This window comes from Rhinolophus sinicus, linkage group LG05 (genome assembly GCF_036562045.2).
Source record: "Rhinolophus sinicus isolate RSC01 linkage group LG05, ASM3656204v1, whole genome shotgun sequence".
In the NCBI taxonomy this organism is placed as follows: domain Eukaryota; kingdom Metazoa; phylum Chordata; class Mammalia; order Chiroptera; family Rhinolophidae; genus Rhinolophus; species Rhinolophus sinicus.
In genome coordinates, this window is record NC_133755.1 from 58,403,337 (window position 1) to 58,423,119 (window position 19,783).

At 37.6% G+C, this 19,783-nt stretch overlaps 1 protein-coding gene across 8 annotated transcripts in view; it reads left to right on the top strand.

Annotated features, from left to right (window-relative positions):
- The window catches only part of CTNNA2 (catenin alpha 2), a 1,048,744-nt gene that overhangs the window by 955,071 nt on the left and 73,890 nt on the right, over positions 1–19,783 (top strand). For all 8 annotated transcript variants that reach the window (XM_019750020.2, XM_074332253.1, XM_019750019.2 and 5 more), the window contains one exon: positions 3,530–3,730. In XM_019750020.2, the coding sequence (XP_019605579.1) occupies positions 3,530–3,730 (201 nt within the window). The remainder of the gene's footprint in view (positions 1–3,529; positions 3,731–19,783) is intronic.

Here is a 19,783-nt window from a genome sequence, read left to right on the forward strand (position 1 = left end):
GGAGCAGTGATGCTAGCTGTTAACATTATAGGAGCAAAACCAATTCTCAGATGTGGCCTAGGCTCGTAAAGAAAGTGAAATGGCTGTGTTAGAGCACTTAACATGTTTCGCACTGAGCGAAAACTACAATTTTTAATAGCGTTTTAAAAGGAGCGTCTTGGCATTAACCATGTGACAGTTTAATTCTTGGATTTGGCTCACAAAATAGCAGGCATCTAAGATCTGAAAAAGTTATTAACTCAGTCCCATAAGGTCCAAGAGTTTTATTTTGTTTGCCTTTCCTTTCTTTTTCCTTTCTTCCTTTCTCTTTCTCTCTCTCTCCCTCTCTCTTTCTCTCTCTCCCCCTCTCTCTCTCCCCCTCTCTCTCTCTGTCTGTCTGTCTGTCTCTGTCTCTCTGTCTCTCTCTGTCTCTCGCCCCTGCCCAGCGTCTTGAGTTTGTTTCCTTATAAAAATTCATACATTGTACTTTGGTTTTGAATTTAGTAGCTACAACTTTGAGGTTTATAATAATCAAGTAGTTTGGTCGACAGTGATTTTTGTAACAAAATTACATCTTTTCCCGAAATAGGTTGCAAAACTTCAAGGAAGTTTATCTCAAAATCTGCTGCAGTCAAATGTTTTATGTCAGGCGTACTATGTGGTGTGACATCCATAGTGCCTGAGTGTTTTTTCCCAGCAGTGCAATTGTCTCTGGAACACATACACTTTGTATTACTACTTTCTCTTCTAAATTATGTTCTATTTAGAACAGCATTCTTCTCTCTTCTCACTTAATGAATTCTATCTCTTGAAAATACCTTAGGATCAAAATATACAATTCATTATCCCTTTTCAACAGACATGTTTATTCACTATTTCTTCTTAGATCGCCTGCTGTGTGTAAAGCACCGTCAGAAATGCAAATATGACTCACGTGTGGATTCTGCCTTCAAATAACTCAGTGTCCTTCTTGCTAGATACTAAACTAGTGTCCTTGCAAACTATGGGCTCCAGGCCTGAGTGTGAAGGAAGTAGGAGAGGAGAAACTATTACAAGGGGTCCGGGAGCCCGTATTTACACCAAGTATCGTCTTTTGATCAAATCATATGTCTATAAGAACAGGTATATTAATAGCTCCTTTTCAAATACATTGTTGGTACTTAGATTAATAATATATAAGTCAGTTTAAAAATGTTCTTTATCATAGTAGCCTTTAGACATATACCATCACCAACATAACTACTATCATGAGGGAATTGTGATTCATTTTTACATGACAGGGAACTCTAATTGGAGAAGGTTGTGAAATTCTGAGTAAACAATCTTAACATTTAAAAAAAAAAGGTGATTGAGAAAATTAAGTCAATTAGTAAATTCTAAAATTGGTAAAATTTATACTTTGTTTACACAATATGATTACTCTGACTACCGTTGAACAAATTAGTTGATGATTTGACTAGTTGAAAGCAATATTTTTTATAGCATGGATTTTCAACGTCTGCTGGCCTCCTTGAAATATAGATATAACTGCAAAAGCATATTCTTTTTTCTTGACCTTTAATTAAGTTAGTTACATGTTTCTAATTTGGGAAATTGGATTATTTTAAGCTATTATTTCATGGTAAGCTAATGGGTCATAAGTGGGCTGCGTAATTTTTTTTTTTTTTTTAATTTTATTGACTCCAGAGAGTTTGGTATCTGATACAACGAACAGATTCTTGTTTTTCATTCAACTTCAGAATGCACAGAAAAGCAGTAGCTATGCTTATTCTTCTACTATGTGTGTAAAGAAAACGGTAACTAGATGCCTATTTTCAACATAAAGACCCTCTCAAGAGATTGCTCACAGTCAGGGATCGGGGAATATTTTTGTCTGGAGGAATCCATCAGGGCAGTAAGAGAGGCCTATGTGAATCAAACTTTTGTGTTTAAAATCCTGTACCAAGTTTCATTTGAGTAAACTTTTTTCTTAGGTGTCCTTTTAGGTGACTTTGCATGATACAATCCAAGATCTCATAAAGGAGAGGTTTTCAGAAGTCCTTACTCAAAATGAAAACTTCTAAGTCTGTATTTTCTCATTCGTTCAGGAAAATGTCAGCATTAAGAAAGCACTCCTTTTTCTTATGACTTTAAGTCATCTGAATATTAGAATTTAAACATGTATTTTTCTATTCAAATTTCTATTGAAATTAAAGAACTAGAGAATATAGCATTCAGACATTTGAGATGGTTAAGTAAGAAAATCATGTGGTATAAGGTCAAAAGTGATGTTCCTTGATGAAAAGTAAGTTATACTTTGCAATTTTCTACCAGTGTTCTCTAAGAACAAATATTTCCTCTGAGTGATTGATTTAATGAAAGTAGGAGAGATCCATGGTGGAGACTTGATCTGCTTAATACCCTCCCATCTCTCCTTCTTTGGGAATTCTAAAGTCAGAACTAGTCCTGGAAACTTCTTAAAGTGGTAAACATTTATTTTAGTCATTTATTAACTACTCATTGAGTTTGGCAGTTACAATTCTTAAAAGGTTGCCAGATTATTTAAGACTATTTCTAAACTTGTTCTATTTGTTTATTTGGTGTGTGAGGGTATGTATTTTCAGTTTAAATTCTCTTTTTTTCCTCAGAGTACTAAACTTTTTTGAACATTTCCTTAGTATTCTGTCTCTAAAGAATGTGCAAGGGATGTAGTTACAGATTTCACACTGGACATGGGAAAGACGAAATTGCACCCTTGCCAAACTGTAAGGGACCAGATTGTGTATTTTCTCTGTGCTAGGAGAGACAGCAACTCTCCTCCTGCCTGGTTGGATTCTGTTTGGGGCAATGGTGGGTGAGTGATCACTGACCTTGACTCTAATCTGAGGGAACCAGCTGCAAGACTACATTGTGTTTTAATTGTGAAGGATTCTTTGATCATCTTCCATCTTCACCTGATCACAGTTCCTATTTCCTATACCTTGTGCATGACTGACATTGGAAGAGTAAGTGGGTGATGTTTGTTCATTCTATAGTTTCCCTTAAATAAAAACATGACTAAACAAACATGCACCCAAAGTTGGTCACGTCTAGAGAAAAACTCTGGTCATGTCCAGAAATGTTCTCGCTTGGCCAATCGATTTCATATTAGCTGCCACAATCACTCCTAAAAGGCCTTTCATACAATAGATCTCAAACATTAAAACGAAGAAAGGGATATTTTTTTTAAGTCAGTGGTCCTCAAAGTATGGTCACCAACCAGCAACATTAGCATCACCTGGGAACTTGGTAGAAATGAATTTCTTGGCCTCCATCCTAGACCTACTGAATCAAAATCCTGGGGATGGCACCCAGCTGTCTGTATGATTCTGCAAGTCCTAAGTCTGGTGCTCAAGTTTGAGAACCGCTATTGTGATTAGACACTAGATCCTTTAACTATAATTTCTGTATTATTTGGCATACATTGATATGTGAATGATGATGGTTCATGATAATTGATGAATCTTAGACTGGTTATTAAGATGGCTGAGTGATGTAAAATAATGTAAATGTGTATGTGTTCTCTCCACAGAAAATCACATCTTGGAGGACGTGAACAAGTGTGTGATAGCCCTCCAAGAAGGGGATGTGGACACTCTGGACCGGACTGCAGGGGCCATCAGGGGCCGGGCAGCTCGAGTCATACATATCATCAATGCTGAGATGGAGAACTATGAAGCCGGTGTTTACACTGAGAAGGTGCTGGAAGCTACAAAATTGCTCTCTGAGACAGGTAAATATGGATATTAGATTCAACCAAAATGTCTATGTCATGATTAATTTCCATGTTTGAATAAATCTGTTTTATTGTTTTCTATAGGCCTTTAAGCATTGAAATTATACATGATCATGGAAGGGGTGCTTTCTTTGTTTCTTGAGTTTGAATTCATATAACGTTAGCAGAATAATGATTTTGTTGCTGTGCATGTATATATTTATAGTTTTCATATGTAATCTCATTTGATTCTCACAAGGACCTTGTGAAGTAGGCAGATAATAAAAAACCATCTTCAATTACAAATGCAAACATGAAGGCTTGACTCCATTAAGAGACGATAGAAAAGGGTTGCAAGACTAGAAAATAGTGCAGATATGATTGGAACTTGGAATCTTGAACTTGAAAACCACTTCTTCATCAGTTTCTTGAGAAGATAGGATCTTAAGGAAAGATTATGGACAACCAGTACTAAGTATAAAGGCTCTAGGTAGTGCCAGGATGTGAAGTACTCAGAGAATTGAGGTGCTGGCTGCTGACCAAGGGTTAGATGTTCAGTATGTGTCCTGCCCCTCCAGAAAATCCTTGCCTGTCCTCCTCCAGGGGCATGTGGCTGCCCACTGGGGAATCACTGCTGTGGGAACCATGATTACTTAGGGGAGCCTGTCATAGCTGTCTGGTGCACTGGGATGGGACAAAGACTTACTGAGCTAGCAGAACATCCCACGACTGTGAATAGTTGTATCCAAGGCTGGCCTATTTTAGGTAGTGTATGCTCTTGACTAATGTTTCTTGGCTTTAGAACTTTACTGAAGTCCCCCATGTCTTGTGAATTTGTATAAGTGAGGGAAATAAGAATTTCAGTAAAGGAGAGAAGACAAAGAGCAATTAACTCTATAGTGCATGGGGTTGTGAATAGGTAATGAATTGGGTCCTATGCAGGCACAGAAGGACCTGTCCTCTAACACCACGGGGGGCCTTCTCCTGTCTACATATGGACTTCAGAACCCACTAGGCTTTTCAGAAATAGATGTGTCTCTCTAAGGTCCAATATAGCAGTGTTCTAAGTTCCACCTGTTAGAAACATGTTTCCTTGCAAAACATGTTATTTGCAAAGACTTGTAGGTATTTGTTAGTCTGGAATACCAAGGATACAAACAAAAAAAAATAAACAGATATCGGTTGCTCTTTCTGCAATGCAAGCAGAAAGGGAATCGTGAAAGTATCACAGAATAAAGAGCATATCCAGAGATGCTCTGGAGAATCCTCACAAATGTCGAATTAGAAATAATAATAATGATAATAAGATATATTTGTATTTTAATTAGCTGAAAGTCGGCAGTGTTTTCTTTCAAATAGACTCGCCCTTTGTGTTCACTAGAGCAACACAGTAAGTCATACAGTATTTTTCTCCTCACTTTGAAGAATTAAGAAACAGGCAATTAACTGTCCAATTTAAGGACTTTTTTCCCCCCTACATTTTGTGAGATTCTCAGATTCTTGTAGCTCTCAGTTCCTGGTCCATTAGCTCTATCTGGTACAAAGTCTCAGCTTCATATGGTATATCTGACACATAGCAGCAGTCCCTTGGGTCTGACACTAGGAAAACAGAATCAGAGAAGAATGGGAAACATGGAGACAGGATGGGAAACGTGGAGACAGGACGCTTAGTTCATGCCTGCTCATGACTGGTTGGGGAGATAATCGTAGCAGATGTAAGATACAGAGCATATTGCAAATTTGCATGTGATTTGGTGCACACAAAGAATGAAGGCATTGTTCAAGAGACATTTTGGAGGTTTTTTTGTACTGTATCTTGGGATGCTTTAATGAACAGGAGGAGTGGTCCCCGTTGGGTCAAAATCTATTTAAAGGCAAGGACTGTGCTTAGTTGACTGAAATATTTTAACATAATTTTCACCAAAGTCTTGAAATGTGTATACTTTTCTGGTTGAATTTTTTAACTAAAAAAGAAAATCAATGAAACAGAGCAATCCATTCTGGATCGTTGTTGCTCATCAAGATTTTGTTTTTATTTGTTAATTGTCAGACCTTTTAAAATCCTATCCCTTCCTTGCATTGATGGAGTATTCTGGGGACTTAACTAAAGGTGCCTTCCTGTTTCTGATATCCACATTCAATTGTTAATTGAACAGCTAAGATAAGCAAGATATTTAGATTTATTCTATTTGTCAGGATCTATTGAAGATAATTAGGAAAGAACCAGGTACATTGAACTAGACAGTGTAATAGATAGTTTATATACAACTGTAGCATTACGTTGATGCAAAAGTAATTGTGATTTAAAAGGTTAAAAATAATTGCCAAAACCACAATTACTTTTGCACCAACCTAATAGAAAACACAGGAATACATGTCAAGGAAAAGTGAATATTAGTAGGCTAACAACTAGAATATATAAGGTATGGCAATTCTTTTGCTTCTGTACCCAATTGTTCTTTTTTCTAAAGAGGAACAGTAGTGTTTCTTTATGTGTAACTAGAGAGGTTGTCAAAGATATGAAAGCAAAAATGTTAGCTGTTAACTTACTGGTTGCTAATTAGAATTATTGGGGGAATGTACTAGACACATGGGGTTGAGGAAGATCATAGGCTCAGTTCTGTGATTATGGTTGTGCAGAGTTTTGTTGGTTTATGTGTGTGTATGTAAATAGATGTAGCGGGGGTGCCAAAATAATGTATGCAAGTGAACACTATTTTAATACAGTTTTTATTTCTTAAAATGTGTGCAGTTTTTGGCACTACATATATCTATATCTATATCTATATCTGTATCTATCTATATAGAGAGATAGATAGATATAGTTATATAGATATAGATCAATAGATCTATATCTACATATATAGAGATATATCTATGTATAGATATATATATATATCTACACACATATATATGTGTGTGTGTGTGTATATATATATATATAGTATTTTTTCCCCTAAAATTAATTAGTCCTCTTGTCAGTTCCTGGCTGTGCTAAGAAGACATATGTGCTCAAAATAAAAACTCCTATGCATATCACTAATGCCCAATTTCTACTTTTGGGCTAATGTTTTATTCGTGATTTAAAAACAAACAAAGCAGAAAACTTTGAGTTACCTTAAATTGTTTAGTTTTCTATGTGAGCCTATCTAACTTTTTCCTGAGAGTATATTTTATTTTGGAGAGAGAACACAGGGGCATTGGGCAAGGAGGAGAAGGTGCCAGAAGGAAGGTTGAGGAAAAAAAAAAAAAGGAGCCCAGGACCTGGAAGACAACATGTCATGTTTTCTTTGGCCTTGTTACAACCTGCCAGCTTTTGCCTAGTTTTATATCTGAGTTGTTAGGTTCAAGGCCCTAAGGCAGAAGTTCTCAACCTCTGTACCATGGACATTTTCAGCCTGAGCATTTCTTTCTTGGAGGAGGGGAAGTGTCCTGGGCATTACAGGATGCTTAGCAGCATCCCCGGCCTCAACTCACTAGATGTTTATTGGACCTCCTCCCTCCCTCTCCACAAGATGTGACAACCAAAAGTGTCCCTAGACATTGCCACATGCCCTTAGCTGGTTCGGGGAGGGGGGTAACCCCTACTGAAAATAACTGCCCTGAGGAGAGGAATATCCCCAAATAGGGGCAAGTTTAAACAAGGCAAAATCGAGCTCAGGTGTTGAGTCCATAGGGCATGGTGACTGGAGTGGGGTAAGAGTATATTGCAAAGAAGACTCTGAAAAAGGAACAGAATGTTCAGAAGGTGACTAGATCAGACTTTGCTGCTAAAGGGGTTCATAAACACAGGCCAGCCCCTGTTTAGACGTGTAAATGATGCGGGTTAGGTCTTTGTAGAGAAAATTCCGCTTTACCACCTGAATGCTTTGCCTTAGTGGCTAGAAACTGAGAGCGCCATAGAGTGAAAAAACATTCTGCAGTTTGTTTTCCATGAATTATTATTTTTAGCAAAGATCATGTTTTCTTGAAGAGTCATTTTGGTGTTCATGTGAATGCTGAGCTAAATCTGAGTAAATAATTTTGTGGATTGTTAGTATGCTAAAATTCTAGGCCAACATTATATAAAAAAAATTACCTACTTATTTATTTTTTATAAAACTAATATCAGCTGATGAAAACACAATAAACTCGAGCTACATCAGCTCCATTACCTGCTTACATATTTGATGGGCTCTTCAATAAAACCCGAATTATAACAAATTGTCAACAGCTTAGTAGTAAGTGCACGCTTGACCAGACCCATCTTTAGAGAGCTCATTTACAAAGTCAGGTTGCTGCAGAAGGCTGAGGGGGGTCAAAAGTACTTTCAGTGATATCATTATTTAGATATATAGAACGTAGCTTATTCTTCACCAAACAGATTATATTGAAATGTCATTTTTGTACATTTGATAGCTGAGGCAAGTTTCTGGCAAGGTGAACGTGATCAGGTTGAGATATCTTTGAGATTCTGCCAGCATTCCCTTCTTCAGAAGGGACAAAAAACAAGAAGAAATACAAAAAACGTTTTTTGTAAGATTCTATGTTATTAAGCATTTTACACGTGGAGATTAAAATTCCATTATTTTGGAGAACACGTGGGCCAAACAGATGGTATAAATTTTTTTATTAAGACTTCATTTATTTTTAGAACAGTTTAATGCTCACAGCAAAATTGAAGGGAAGATAGATATTTCTCATATACCCCTTGACTACATATATGCATAGTGTCCTCATTATTCATATCCGTCACCAGAGTGGTAAATTTGTTACAATTGATGAACCTACATTGACATATCATAATCACCCCAAGTCCATAGTTTACATTATGGTTAACTCTTGGTGTTGTATATTCTGTGGGATTGAACTGATGTATAATGACATGGGTCCATCATTATGGATGATACAGTATATTTATCACAGCCCTAAAAATACTTCGTATTCCATGTAATCGTCTCTCTCCCCTTCCCAACTCCCTAGCAACCACTGATCTTTTTACTGTCTCCATAGTTTTGCCATTTCTAGAATGTCATATAGTTGGAATCACACAGTATGTAGCCTTTCCAGATTAGCTTCTTTTATGCACTAGGGATGGTATAATTTCTACTTGCATGCTCCTAAAGTTTTCATAAAAAGATTTTTTACATCATTTCTATGTATTCTGCCTAGAAAATGTAAGAGGATCAGCAAATAGAAAGCAGTTGAATGAGAAATAGTGATGAAGGATAGTGTTGCATCAGTACAATGCAGTAGAGCAAATCCGGGTTAGAAATCAGAACTCAATTCCTTGACTTCCACCAACTAACTGTAACCTTACACAAATTAGTTAATGCCTCAGGGCCTCAGCTTCTCGTATTATCTGATATTTTGTCATCCAAGGGTGGTTAGTATTATTGATCTTGGACTAGATGTGTCTCTGTTTCCTGGCTTCCTGGTAACTGCACTTAATATAGACAGTTGTTGCCCATTAATCCTCTGTACAAACCCTCTGGTCCATCTGGACAGGTGTAATCATTATTCTTCAAGCAAAACATATCCATGCTGTTCTCACTCTCCTTCCGGTAATGTCCTCCTCCGTTTTCTCCTCCTCCTCTACATCTGTGTGTTGAACTTATCCTTTAAGATCTGGCTCAAGTCTCAGCTGGAGATAACGGGAAACACTATTAGTCTCTCAACATTTAGTATGTCCTCAAATGGTCAACAACTGGATTGTCAATTCCCAGAGGTAGGTGTTTCTGTAAGCACCTGGGGCCTAGAATGGTGTTATCACATAATTAACATTTAATATATATGTATTGATTAAATGAATACAAAAAATTAAGATATTGCTTTGGTTTTATTTTTTTTTGTCAGTAGAAAATATGTCCACTAGCAGCCTTAGGCTTACAGCTCAGGATTTCAGAATAAATAGACTTGTTTTCCTCCCACTTTCTCCGCATTGAAGGGAAGCAATCTCTTTGGCTACTTGGAACATGCTTATTACAATTGGACAGATTTCTGTTGCTAGTGGGATCAAGTTTTATGACTGGATAGGACTGGGTGACCTACCTATCGCTGTGACGATGTAGGGGATGTGGACTGAATAAAGATCAATATTAGAAGAAGTTAGTAGGGACAACTTATTGGGAAGACAAAAACCATTAGATATTATAAATAGGAAGGACTATTGTAGCATAAGTCACTTCTCCAGACTGACCTTGAAATTTGATTATGAAAGCAAAGACTTTCAACAGAAGCTGTAATGACTGGGATTGTTCAGCCTAGACATCCTAATATACTTTAAATGTATTTTAACACACCCTTGCTGTTGATGTAAAATATTTTATTTCTCTCTGAAAGGTCAACAGGATTACGATGTGGAAGAAATGTCTTATTGGTGTTTGTGGTATTCATGATGGTGGAAAGTCAGAAGTGTCAGAAGAGGAAATTTTAACCTCTTAATGGCCCTTAGATAGGCAATGTGTAGTTTGTCTCAAAGCCCTTTCTATATGACTGAAACCTACGTACTCTAGGTATCATAGCGATCTGGCTGATGGTTTTAATATCTACATTTACTTTATTCTGAAAGCAAATGCACGGTTTCTGGACCAGAAAACCAACTTATTACTTAAAACAATAACCTCGCCAGTTTCCCATGCCTGATGCTACTGCTCAAGGCAGGTAATTAGGGCAGATGAATTCCGCTCACACAAGCGAGGTCCATACTACAGAAGAAGAACCACAGCACTATGGATCCAGAAGCTTATGTAGGAACTGGTGCTCAGCAGCCTCTCTCCCCTCCTGTAGGAGGAGAGTAACCTTTGCTGTTTAACATTAATAAACTCCCTCCAGGAAAGATCCCCACATTGTTACAAACCTTTTGAAATGTAAATACATATCTCTGTGGGAGATAACGTGGGGAGAGATTTACAGGTTTGTTTTACTATGTTAGGACAGCCATTGAGTCATCCTTTGAACCAGATTACCAGTCAGAAAGCCCTGGCCATGAAGAAACATGAAGATATTTTCTCTATCTTGGCTTGTTCATATGTACTGTATTCTGCTAGAATTCCGACATGTCCAGCAATCTCAGCATGAGGGTCTAAAGAACCACGGAGAAAATACAAGTTGAGAAAGTGAGATACACAGTTGTAGTCTGATAATAAACCTCTAACACGGAAGTGGAAGTGGGAGAGGGTGGACGTAGGGAGGCTCAAGAGTCCACATTTACATGTCATAAGTTCAGAGCAGCACAGTGGAAGAAACAGCGCTTTTCTAGCACCTGGTTGTTAAAGTAAAACTAAAAGGAAAAACAGGAATCTCCAGTCTTGCATGAATCGCATCATGGACTCAGAGTTCTGGGGATTGCAAAGGACATGATACTTTGTCACTTTGAGGGCATCAGGGACCAGCATCCATGGCAGCGACAATGGAGTGGCAGAAGGGCCTGCATATTTCATCTAGCAGTGCCAGTGCTGATGTCCCCTGGAATTGGTGGCCAGGATATTAATTGGGCACACCTGAGGCAGTGTAGGAAGTTCCCTTCACCCAGAATCTCGGCCACCTCAGTAATAGGTGTTTGAGTCACATAAGGGAAAAATAAGCTGACAGTCACTTGTTTGGCAGCACCTGTGATACTTCACTGCTGTGGTCCAGAAATAGTTAGATTAGGAAAAACAGGAGACTTTGCTTGTAGCTGGAGGACCTGAAATAACAGATGGACCGAAGAATCAGAGAAGTTCTATTTATTCTGGTCCAGATGACCTCCAAATAACCTCCCCACCTGGTTTGTTTGTCTATATTTTACTTATTCTCTAGCACTAGCTGCTTTCTTCCTTGTCAGTGAAGTCTTCTCTCCAACCACAGCAGCCAATCCCGCGCCTCTGAACCCCCACTACTCTTATTATTTGTGTCACTCAGTGGGCACCTACCATGTACTGCCCTGTGTTGCAAACTCTTTGTTTGCCCATTTGTCCGTCTTCACGTATCTATCTGTCCTCTGTCTACCTTTCTATCTAGGCTGCGTGTGTGTTGCTTCCTAATTAAATTTTAACCCCTTGATATTGAAGACCACCTGTACATTTCCTCCAGCCTTGATTCGAGTTTAAGCTTAAAAATGTTTATTAATATAAATGAAAAACACCTTATTTGGGGGGCTGTCCTTTTTAAAAATTACAAGTTAAATTTTTAGTAGTTATTATACCACATTTTAGTTCTTTAAACCTCAAAAATGTGAAATTTAACTATTTAGCAAGCTTGATTTTCACAAACACTGTAAGCTAAATAAGGCATGATGTTTAATTCTTTATTTCTTCCTTAAGTTTCAGAAATGTGCCATCCTTTCTTCTTAACTTATAAAGCATTTGTGATTATTTTTGAAATGCTTACTTTAAAATATAAGAAAACTTTCCAAGCAAGCATTTTCTTTCCCGCGGGAGAGGAATTTGTGTCTAGACAAGAGCAGATGGATGTTCCCTGATTCTCTTAGGGTAGTTACCGTGAATGGAATTTAGAGGATTTTTTTTTTTTCCCTTCTAGGCAGTGCTTTTTCATCTTTCATCAAACAATTCAGCTCATGGGTTATGTATGGCCTTCTGGAACTTGAATTTGATTTTGATGTTTGAAATGTACATTATAATTTTCCAAACATGAATTTATGAAAATGGAAGCCTTTAGGAACTCCCACAGAGGGAACAGATGACTGAGTCTGACGAAACCAAGTCCAAGAATACACATGGATGAAAGAATTAGAACTAGCCAAAATGATGCTGAGAGTTGTCTGCAGAGGTAGAAAGGGTAGACAAATATTTACCAGGAAATAAGGAACAGATGAAGCTGGGCTTCTTGTGTCCCAGCTCTGGGCTCAACATCTTCTGACTTGATTAAGAGTTATCAAGAGAAAGCACTGTAAATGCTAGTGTATCATTGGTCGAGGCACAGTATGATTTAAACTTAGAGAAAATGTTTAAGTGTTATTTCTACACTGCCTCTACCACATTTCGAAAAGCATTTGAGGATACTCAAGATTCAAATCCAATACATCAATGAATATACAATAAAGTATAAGTCTGAGACAAAAAGGAAGTGATTTCACAAGAATGTTAGATTAAGCTGGGAGGTGTTTTAGAAGAAGTGTTTTATTTGAGCTAGTGAAACGATTTTATAGTGGGGAGGGGCAAAGGCTCTTAACTTTTAAAGATTCTCTTTCCTCATGGACTTGCTGAGGTCTTAATGGAATACAGTGTTTAACACTGACTTCCGTGGCAATCAAGATAAAAAGGAAAATTCCAGGAGTAAGCTTATAAAATCTTGTCCCAGTGACAGATTTCATAGGAAATACACTATTAAAAATGCAAAACCATCAAAAGGATGAGAAGGACTGAGAAGGACATCAAAGCAGGGGTACTCTGTTTTCAAGATAAGTTGTACCAACTTCTCAATTTTCAGAAATTTCAGCACTAATTTGTGTGCTGTTTTCAATTTACTTCTCTCCCACAAGGCCCACTTTTTGGTGGTGAATCATGGAGTTGTCCCTCTGAGTTCTGTGCTAAGGAGACCGGATGATTTCACCCGCTATAAACAATGAAAAGGGTGTGCAGATGGGTAGACACAGTGGGTCATGGTGTAAAGACAATTACAAGAAACATTTACTGTGCATCTTATATGTGCCAGACACAATGGTAAGCATCTTATATACATTCCACATTTTTTTGTTTGTTTGTTTGTTTTTTCCTTGAAGCCAAGATCAAAAATTTTTGTCACTTTATTCCCAGTGGCTAAAGTACTACCTGAGTTTATATATAAAATTGTATTAAAAATTGTTGAATGTATTATTTCTGAATTTTATGTAAAACCTGAAGGGCCTCTATCATTATCCCTGTTTTACAATTAACTGAGGTTCAAATTGGGAAATAAAATATCAGGATTCAATTACACTTCAGCCTGAACCCAATACGTAGACAAGAAATATAGACCAATCATAATTGCTATGATTGAGCAGCAATTTTAATGTCCTGCTAACTATTTTTACTGATGCTTCTACCTATGGCATAGCATACTGTTTTATCATAGTATAACAAATCAATCACCTGAAAGATTAATGGATTAATAAACATTTATTGTCTCATAGTTTCTATGGAATGGAAAGCTGGGCACAGATTAGCTGAGTACCACTGACTCAACATCTCTCATAAGGATGCAATCAAGATGCCAGCCAGGTCTGGGGTCATCTCAGAGTCAGCTGGTGAAAGATCTACTTCTAAGCTCACTCATGTCGTCAGAAGACCTCAGTTGCTTGTTTGTTGTTGGACTTAGGACTTCCATTCCTTACTGCCTATTGACCACAGGCCTCTCTGTTACTTGACACCTAGGCTTTTTCACAGATCTTCCCTCAGAGTGAGCAAGAAAGGGCAAGTAAGATGGAAGCCAGCATCTTTTTGTAATATAATCTCAGAAGGGACATCCCATCCCCCCTTGTACATTCTATTGGTTAGAAGAAAGTCACTTGTTCAAGCCCACATCCGAGGTGAGGGGATCACACAGGGCACTGATACCAGAAGAGAAGGGATCATTAAGGCCCATCTCAGAGGCCATCTACCAAACGTGTATTTGCAAATGCATAAAGATGAGACAGATAATAAGAGTAATGACAGCAAAATTAGGATAGAACTTTAGGATATGTGGACGGATCCCACAAAATGGCCTCGATAAGGATATATTTAACTTCAAGCACAGCATACCTGTTTCCTTATACATTGGCTTCCAGAACACAACAGATTCAAGATTCATTGAGTCAAAATAAAGCTATGTGTATGTGGCCAGGAGGGGACAGGAAAGTAGAAGAGCTAGATAGGGGAAGGAAAGACTAAAATTGGCTCAAGATGATTGGAGAGGGAAATTAGAGTAGAGAATGACAGATTTGGGGAATTGTACAAACAAACAAGATGAAGCTGGTACATAATTCAAAGGGAAGAAAAAGGAAAGAAAAAACTGACATCACTAGTACATATCAAAGGGAAGAAAAAAACCCTTAATAACCCTAGGGAAAATTTCATTTGCTTGAAGTTCAGAGTTTCCAACATTAATCTCAGAATCTCAGAAGAAACTGTGTAGCCGGTAGTGAGGAAAGTCAACCAGGATTAGAGTGAGTATGCAAAATCACGGTCAGAAGTGAAAGGTCTGGATAAAGCCAAGTACATCAACACAATCCTAGGCACTCTTGTACCTTGTAGGAAAGCATTTACATCTAGTGGAAGTACATGGATCTATACATTACACATAAAAATGAAATAGCCACTATCCATTAAGTAGAATTATGTATCCATTTAATTACTTACTTCTTGCCCAATAGGTAGACGAAAAATATTCCAAACTCAGGATTTTGAAAGATCCTTGTTGAGGGATGTGGGGAGCCCTAGCACATCCTCCAATACCTTAATGATCATCAAGTTCTTCATGAAAACTACTGATCCATTATGAGATAATGGCTGGCTTCTATGGTTTGTCCTCCATTATTTCTGAGTGGTACCAAAACTACAAGTGTGTCACAGCTTCGGTTTGCATTAATTACAACGTATACGTGAGTATGATTTGGAGCTTCAGACTCAAACAGGGTCCTCACCAACTAATGGTGCTTCACGGGTGTGCTACTTTCAAGGTGCATCCAGGGCCTTAATGCTAGTCAGACTTTTTTGGGCAAATTTTGGCACCAAGTGGTTTAGCTCATACTCTCCTTTATATTCTCCTCTCGTCTTGCCTAGCATCTAATTGGGGGCCACTTGAGTAAAATCCCGTAGCAGTGTCTGATAGAAACCATTTTAGGAAAGAATGCATTACTTATAGAAACAACACCAAACAGTACTTTTCTGCAATGGGGGATACTGGAATTGCCCCCAGAGTGTCTCCCTAAATTAATACTTTCTGGCTCCAGATCCTCCGATAATACCTAATTCTTTACCTGACTCCAACTGTTAAAATGGAGACATAATAACTGTTTCTGATGGGGGAGGGGAGGAGTATAATACACTAATTCCTGCACTGGAATTGGCCACAGTTCCATCCCAGTCCTGACATTTTATTCTCATTCTAGGTATTTTTTATATGTTCTCATTTTTCTATTTTATATTGAAACCCATTAGATTGGTTCTTTCTCTAGAACAGGGCCTTATCTATTTTCTCTTGTCTATCCCTAGTAATAAAGTTTATATAAGGTACACACTCAAGAGAGTATGTTGGTTAACTGTACCATCACAATTGGTGACTCTTAATCTTGCAGATATGCTGGTTTGGCCTCGGTGAGCTAGTCAGGATACAGTAATGAATTTTCCTCCATGCGTAGTGGTGAAGCTCCTAGTCAGGCAGCCAGCTTTCTGAAAGTTCCCCTGAGACCAAACCTAGAATGCTAACCAGTAACTTGGTTAATGACTCATGAAACTCTTTAATAAAATTACTGAACTAATATGAAATGATGGGCAGAAAGAGAGAGACTTAGTATGTGAAATGTGATACTCCTCAATTTGTCCCTGAAATGCTTGATGGCAAATGAGTTCTTCTCTATGTTTCATTCTTTCTCTTCTCATCCTTCTCCCAATGGAATAGATTAGCTGTGCCAGAAGCATGATAACGACTTAACATGCAAAGAATGAAGAAGAGATGATCTCTGCCTTAAAATGACTCCTATGGGAAACAGTTGACATACAAAAATATCAGTCAATCTTAATACAGTGTTCTAAGTACTATAATAATGCATGTATAATTAGGATGCCATAACATTGCATAGAACTGCCAACTTCGGGATGTTTGGGGATTAAGGAAGGCTTCCCAATGGCATTCAATTCTAAACTGCATAGTGAAGATTGAGGAGGAATTCACCTGGGCCAAAGACAAAGAAGTACATTTCAGTATGAGAGAATAAACTAATCATGGAGGTGTTGGTGTAATATGGTATGTCTCCATGTCACATTAAAAGACATAAGATTAATTCAGTCTAACTGGAACATTTGAATATATGTCGGAACATATATATATATATATATATATATATATATATATATAAAATTATAATTCCTATCTCTCTCTCTCTGTCTCCCCAGGTGTCAGATGTTTGTATCTTGATAAAGAGATATTATAGTCCCCTCTTATATTAAATGGAACCATTAGAGCATTTAAAGCTGGGCATGGACCATTTGGATAGTTACTCAGAGTTGGTGGGGTTGGTATTTGTTTCCACTGCCTCTAGTTCACCTTGGATTTTGCTCTTAGTATTGTCGGCAGTACTATTTTCATCTTTAGTACAACTTCTCGTTCATTTTACTAACCCTGTGCTCTGAAATTTCACTCCTGAAGTCTCTCAGGAGGGTACAGTCCAGATCTTTCTCACCTCACGTTTAAGATCTCAATCAACCCTAGAGTGAGGCGACCTTGATTTTTATATGCATACTTAACTCTGATTTCATTACTCCTGGAATGTCATCATTTTGTGGCCTGGTGTGCACTCTGCATGCAAAAGTATAGCGAGAATTTAAAAGTTTATTTCCAACTTTGATCACCTTTCAGGACATAAGCTGTTAAAAGTATTCCAGGATTTCTGATAAATAACAGTAGAGTGGTGTCTAAATTTTTTTGGATATAATTCAGAAAGTAGAAAGAAGCTTCTATTTATATAATCCTATATCAAAAACTCTGTTAATATATAATGTGCGAATCACAAAGCCAGTGCTGTGTTTTGTCCTAATTAGTGAGAAGCAGAATCAGCATCATATTTAAAGTAGTTGGAGACTTTTTCTATCTCAGTTATACTTTTGGGGTATTTGATTTTCCAGATCCTATTAAAGTGTTGGAAAAATTCATAGTTAAACTGACATTTGATGGTCTGTCAAGATGGATTATTGTTCTATGAACCTTTGTTTTTCTGTCTTATCACTTTCAAAAACAAACCAGGATAAAACTAAAAGAGGAAAAAGAACAGCAATATGAGGAGCAAAGGTATGATTATTAAAAGAGCAGTAGCAGTTGACCAAGCCCTAAATAAATGTTACATGCACTTAGGGACAGAGCATAGAGAAATATTCTCCTAAGGATCAGACCCAGAAAAACCTGACTTGCAGTAAGAAAACTAGATGCCTTGTCATTCACAGTAAATAAAGTCAAATGGAATTGAGTTGAAGTTCTAGGTTTCACCAGCTTGAGAAGTATAATTGGAATACTAAGGCTAAGTTGCACTTTGAGCTCCCACTTGAAATGTAGGGATTCTGCACCCCTTCTTCCATCATTTTTTCCCCCTGGGAAGGTTGGTGGTATTCTCTGTCCCAATCTCTTCATAAAAGGGCCTCATTTCTGCTTCTTTTGACAATGCCACATCACCAACTCTGTGTTTCATAGCAAGACCACATCTTCCTGAATCTCCCTAGAGTGAGTCTGTACTCTATGCTGGAGCAAATAGACTACCATCTCCAAACTTATGGTTTCAGAGCAGCAGTGGGTGTGTTTTGGGACCTAGAGCATCATTTATGAAAATGGTCCCTTTAGATTTTAGCTTTTCTCTCTCTCCCTTGGGCATCATCAGGCCTAGAAGCAAGTGAAAATGATAGCTTGTCACTCCCTGCATTTTCCTGCTCCCCAACTCTTCAGGGTTACAAAACAAAGCAACACACAACCCCTCTCCCTTTTTTGGACTCCATCAGAGGTCTTTACACAAATGTAGATGTGTGCATGGGAGCTGTAGTGTAAAAGGTGGGTTCTATCTAACTCAGCTTTCCAGCTGGCAGTTTTGAAGGTTGAATATTAAGCATTTGATCACAGTCAAAATTTCTGAGGAAATTCCTCATTTAATACTGTTACCAAATTAATTTTTATTATGTCCTGAGTCATGAGCTACAACTTTATTTTTTCAGACACTTATTCTATAAGAAATATAGGCCTTGAGGATAATGTGTTGATCTCTTTTTAAATACTTGAATTATGGAAAGAATCAAAGCTTCAAAAAGAACAGAGACTAATACAACTGACTCCCTCCTTCCACCCTAAGGTGTAATAAATATTAACATTTGGCATATCTGATTCATACTATTTTTTTTGAGCGGAGATACACTCGAGACCTCCTTAAGACTTCTACTTAATCTCATGTCTCTCCATCCACTCTCAAAGGTGGTATATATCCGTCCAAAACATGTGTAATATAATTGTGTATAGCTTTAAATTATACACAGTACTCTTCTGTGTATATTTAAATTTCTCAGAGGTATCTCTTTTCGATTTGCTTTTCCCAGTCAAATCTTTGACCTCAGGACTTACTCACTCTCATATATTGTTTGTCCTCTGATTCCCATCCCTATGTTCGTTTCATCCCACCACGGTGTACTTCCCATGAACCTGGAGTGAGCAGCTCACAGCTGTTCCCTCCTGAGTTCAAGGACTCAAAGTAGATCTGGGTTGGAGCCTGTTGAAAGAGATCCCAGTTATTTTTATTGCCATGTTTTATATAACTCTTCTTAACTTTTGGAATATACAACCTAGGAAGAAACAACTGTAACCAGGGAGACACAAAGATATTTTTATAACTCCAGTGTATGCAGCCCTCCTCATCAGCATCTCTTTAGAAGTCGGTATTTGGCAATGTTCTACATAATGTCCCAATTCACTGATTGGAACCCAGGAGTTACATTAGATTTTGGTCTAAGTGTTTGCCAAAATGATATGAATCCATTTTCACTCCACTTACAGTAGAAGAATTCTCTTTTGTCTACATGCTCAGTAAGATGGAAATGATTTGGTTTTAATCTGTTTGCCCCTCCCAACAGGTATGCAGTGATATCTTATTGTTTCCATTGTAACTTTTCCAATTAGTGAACTCAAGCATCGTATCATGTATTTATCAATAATGTAGGATTTCTTTTTGTATGAGGTGCCTGTTCTAATCTTTTGTCTATTTTTCTACTGTTTTTCTTTATTGATTTGTAGGAGTGTTTTTCTTATGTACATCCTTTATCAGTTATATAATAGGGACAAAAATTTATGCAGCTAAGTGCTATTGATGATATCATAAAAAAAATCTATAAAATTGTTTATGGTCATGTTTATGGTATGTTTATGCAGCTTGAACATAAAATGGAA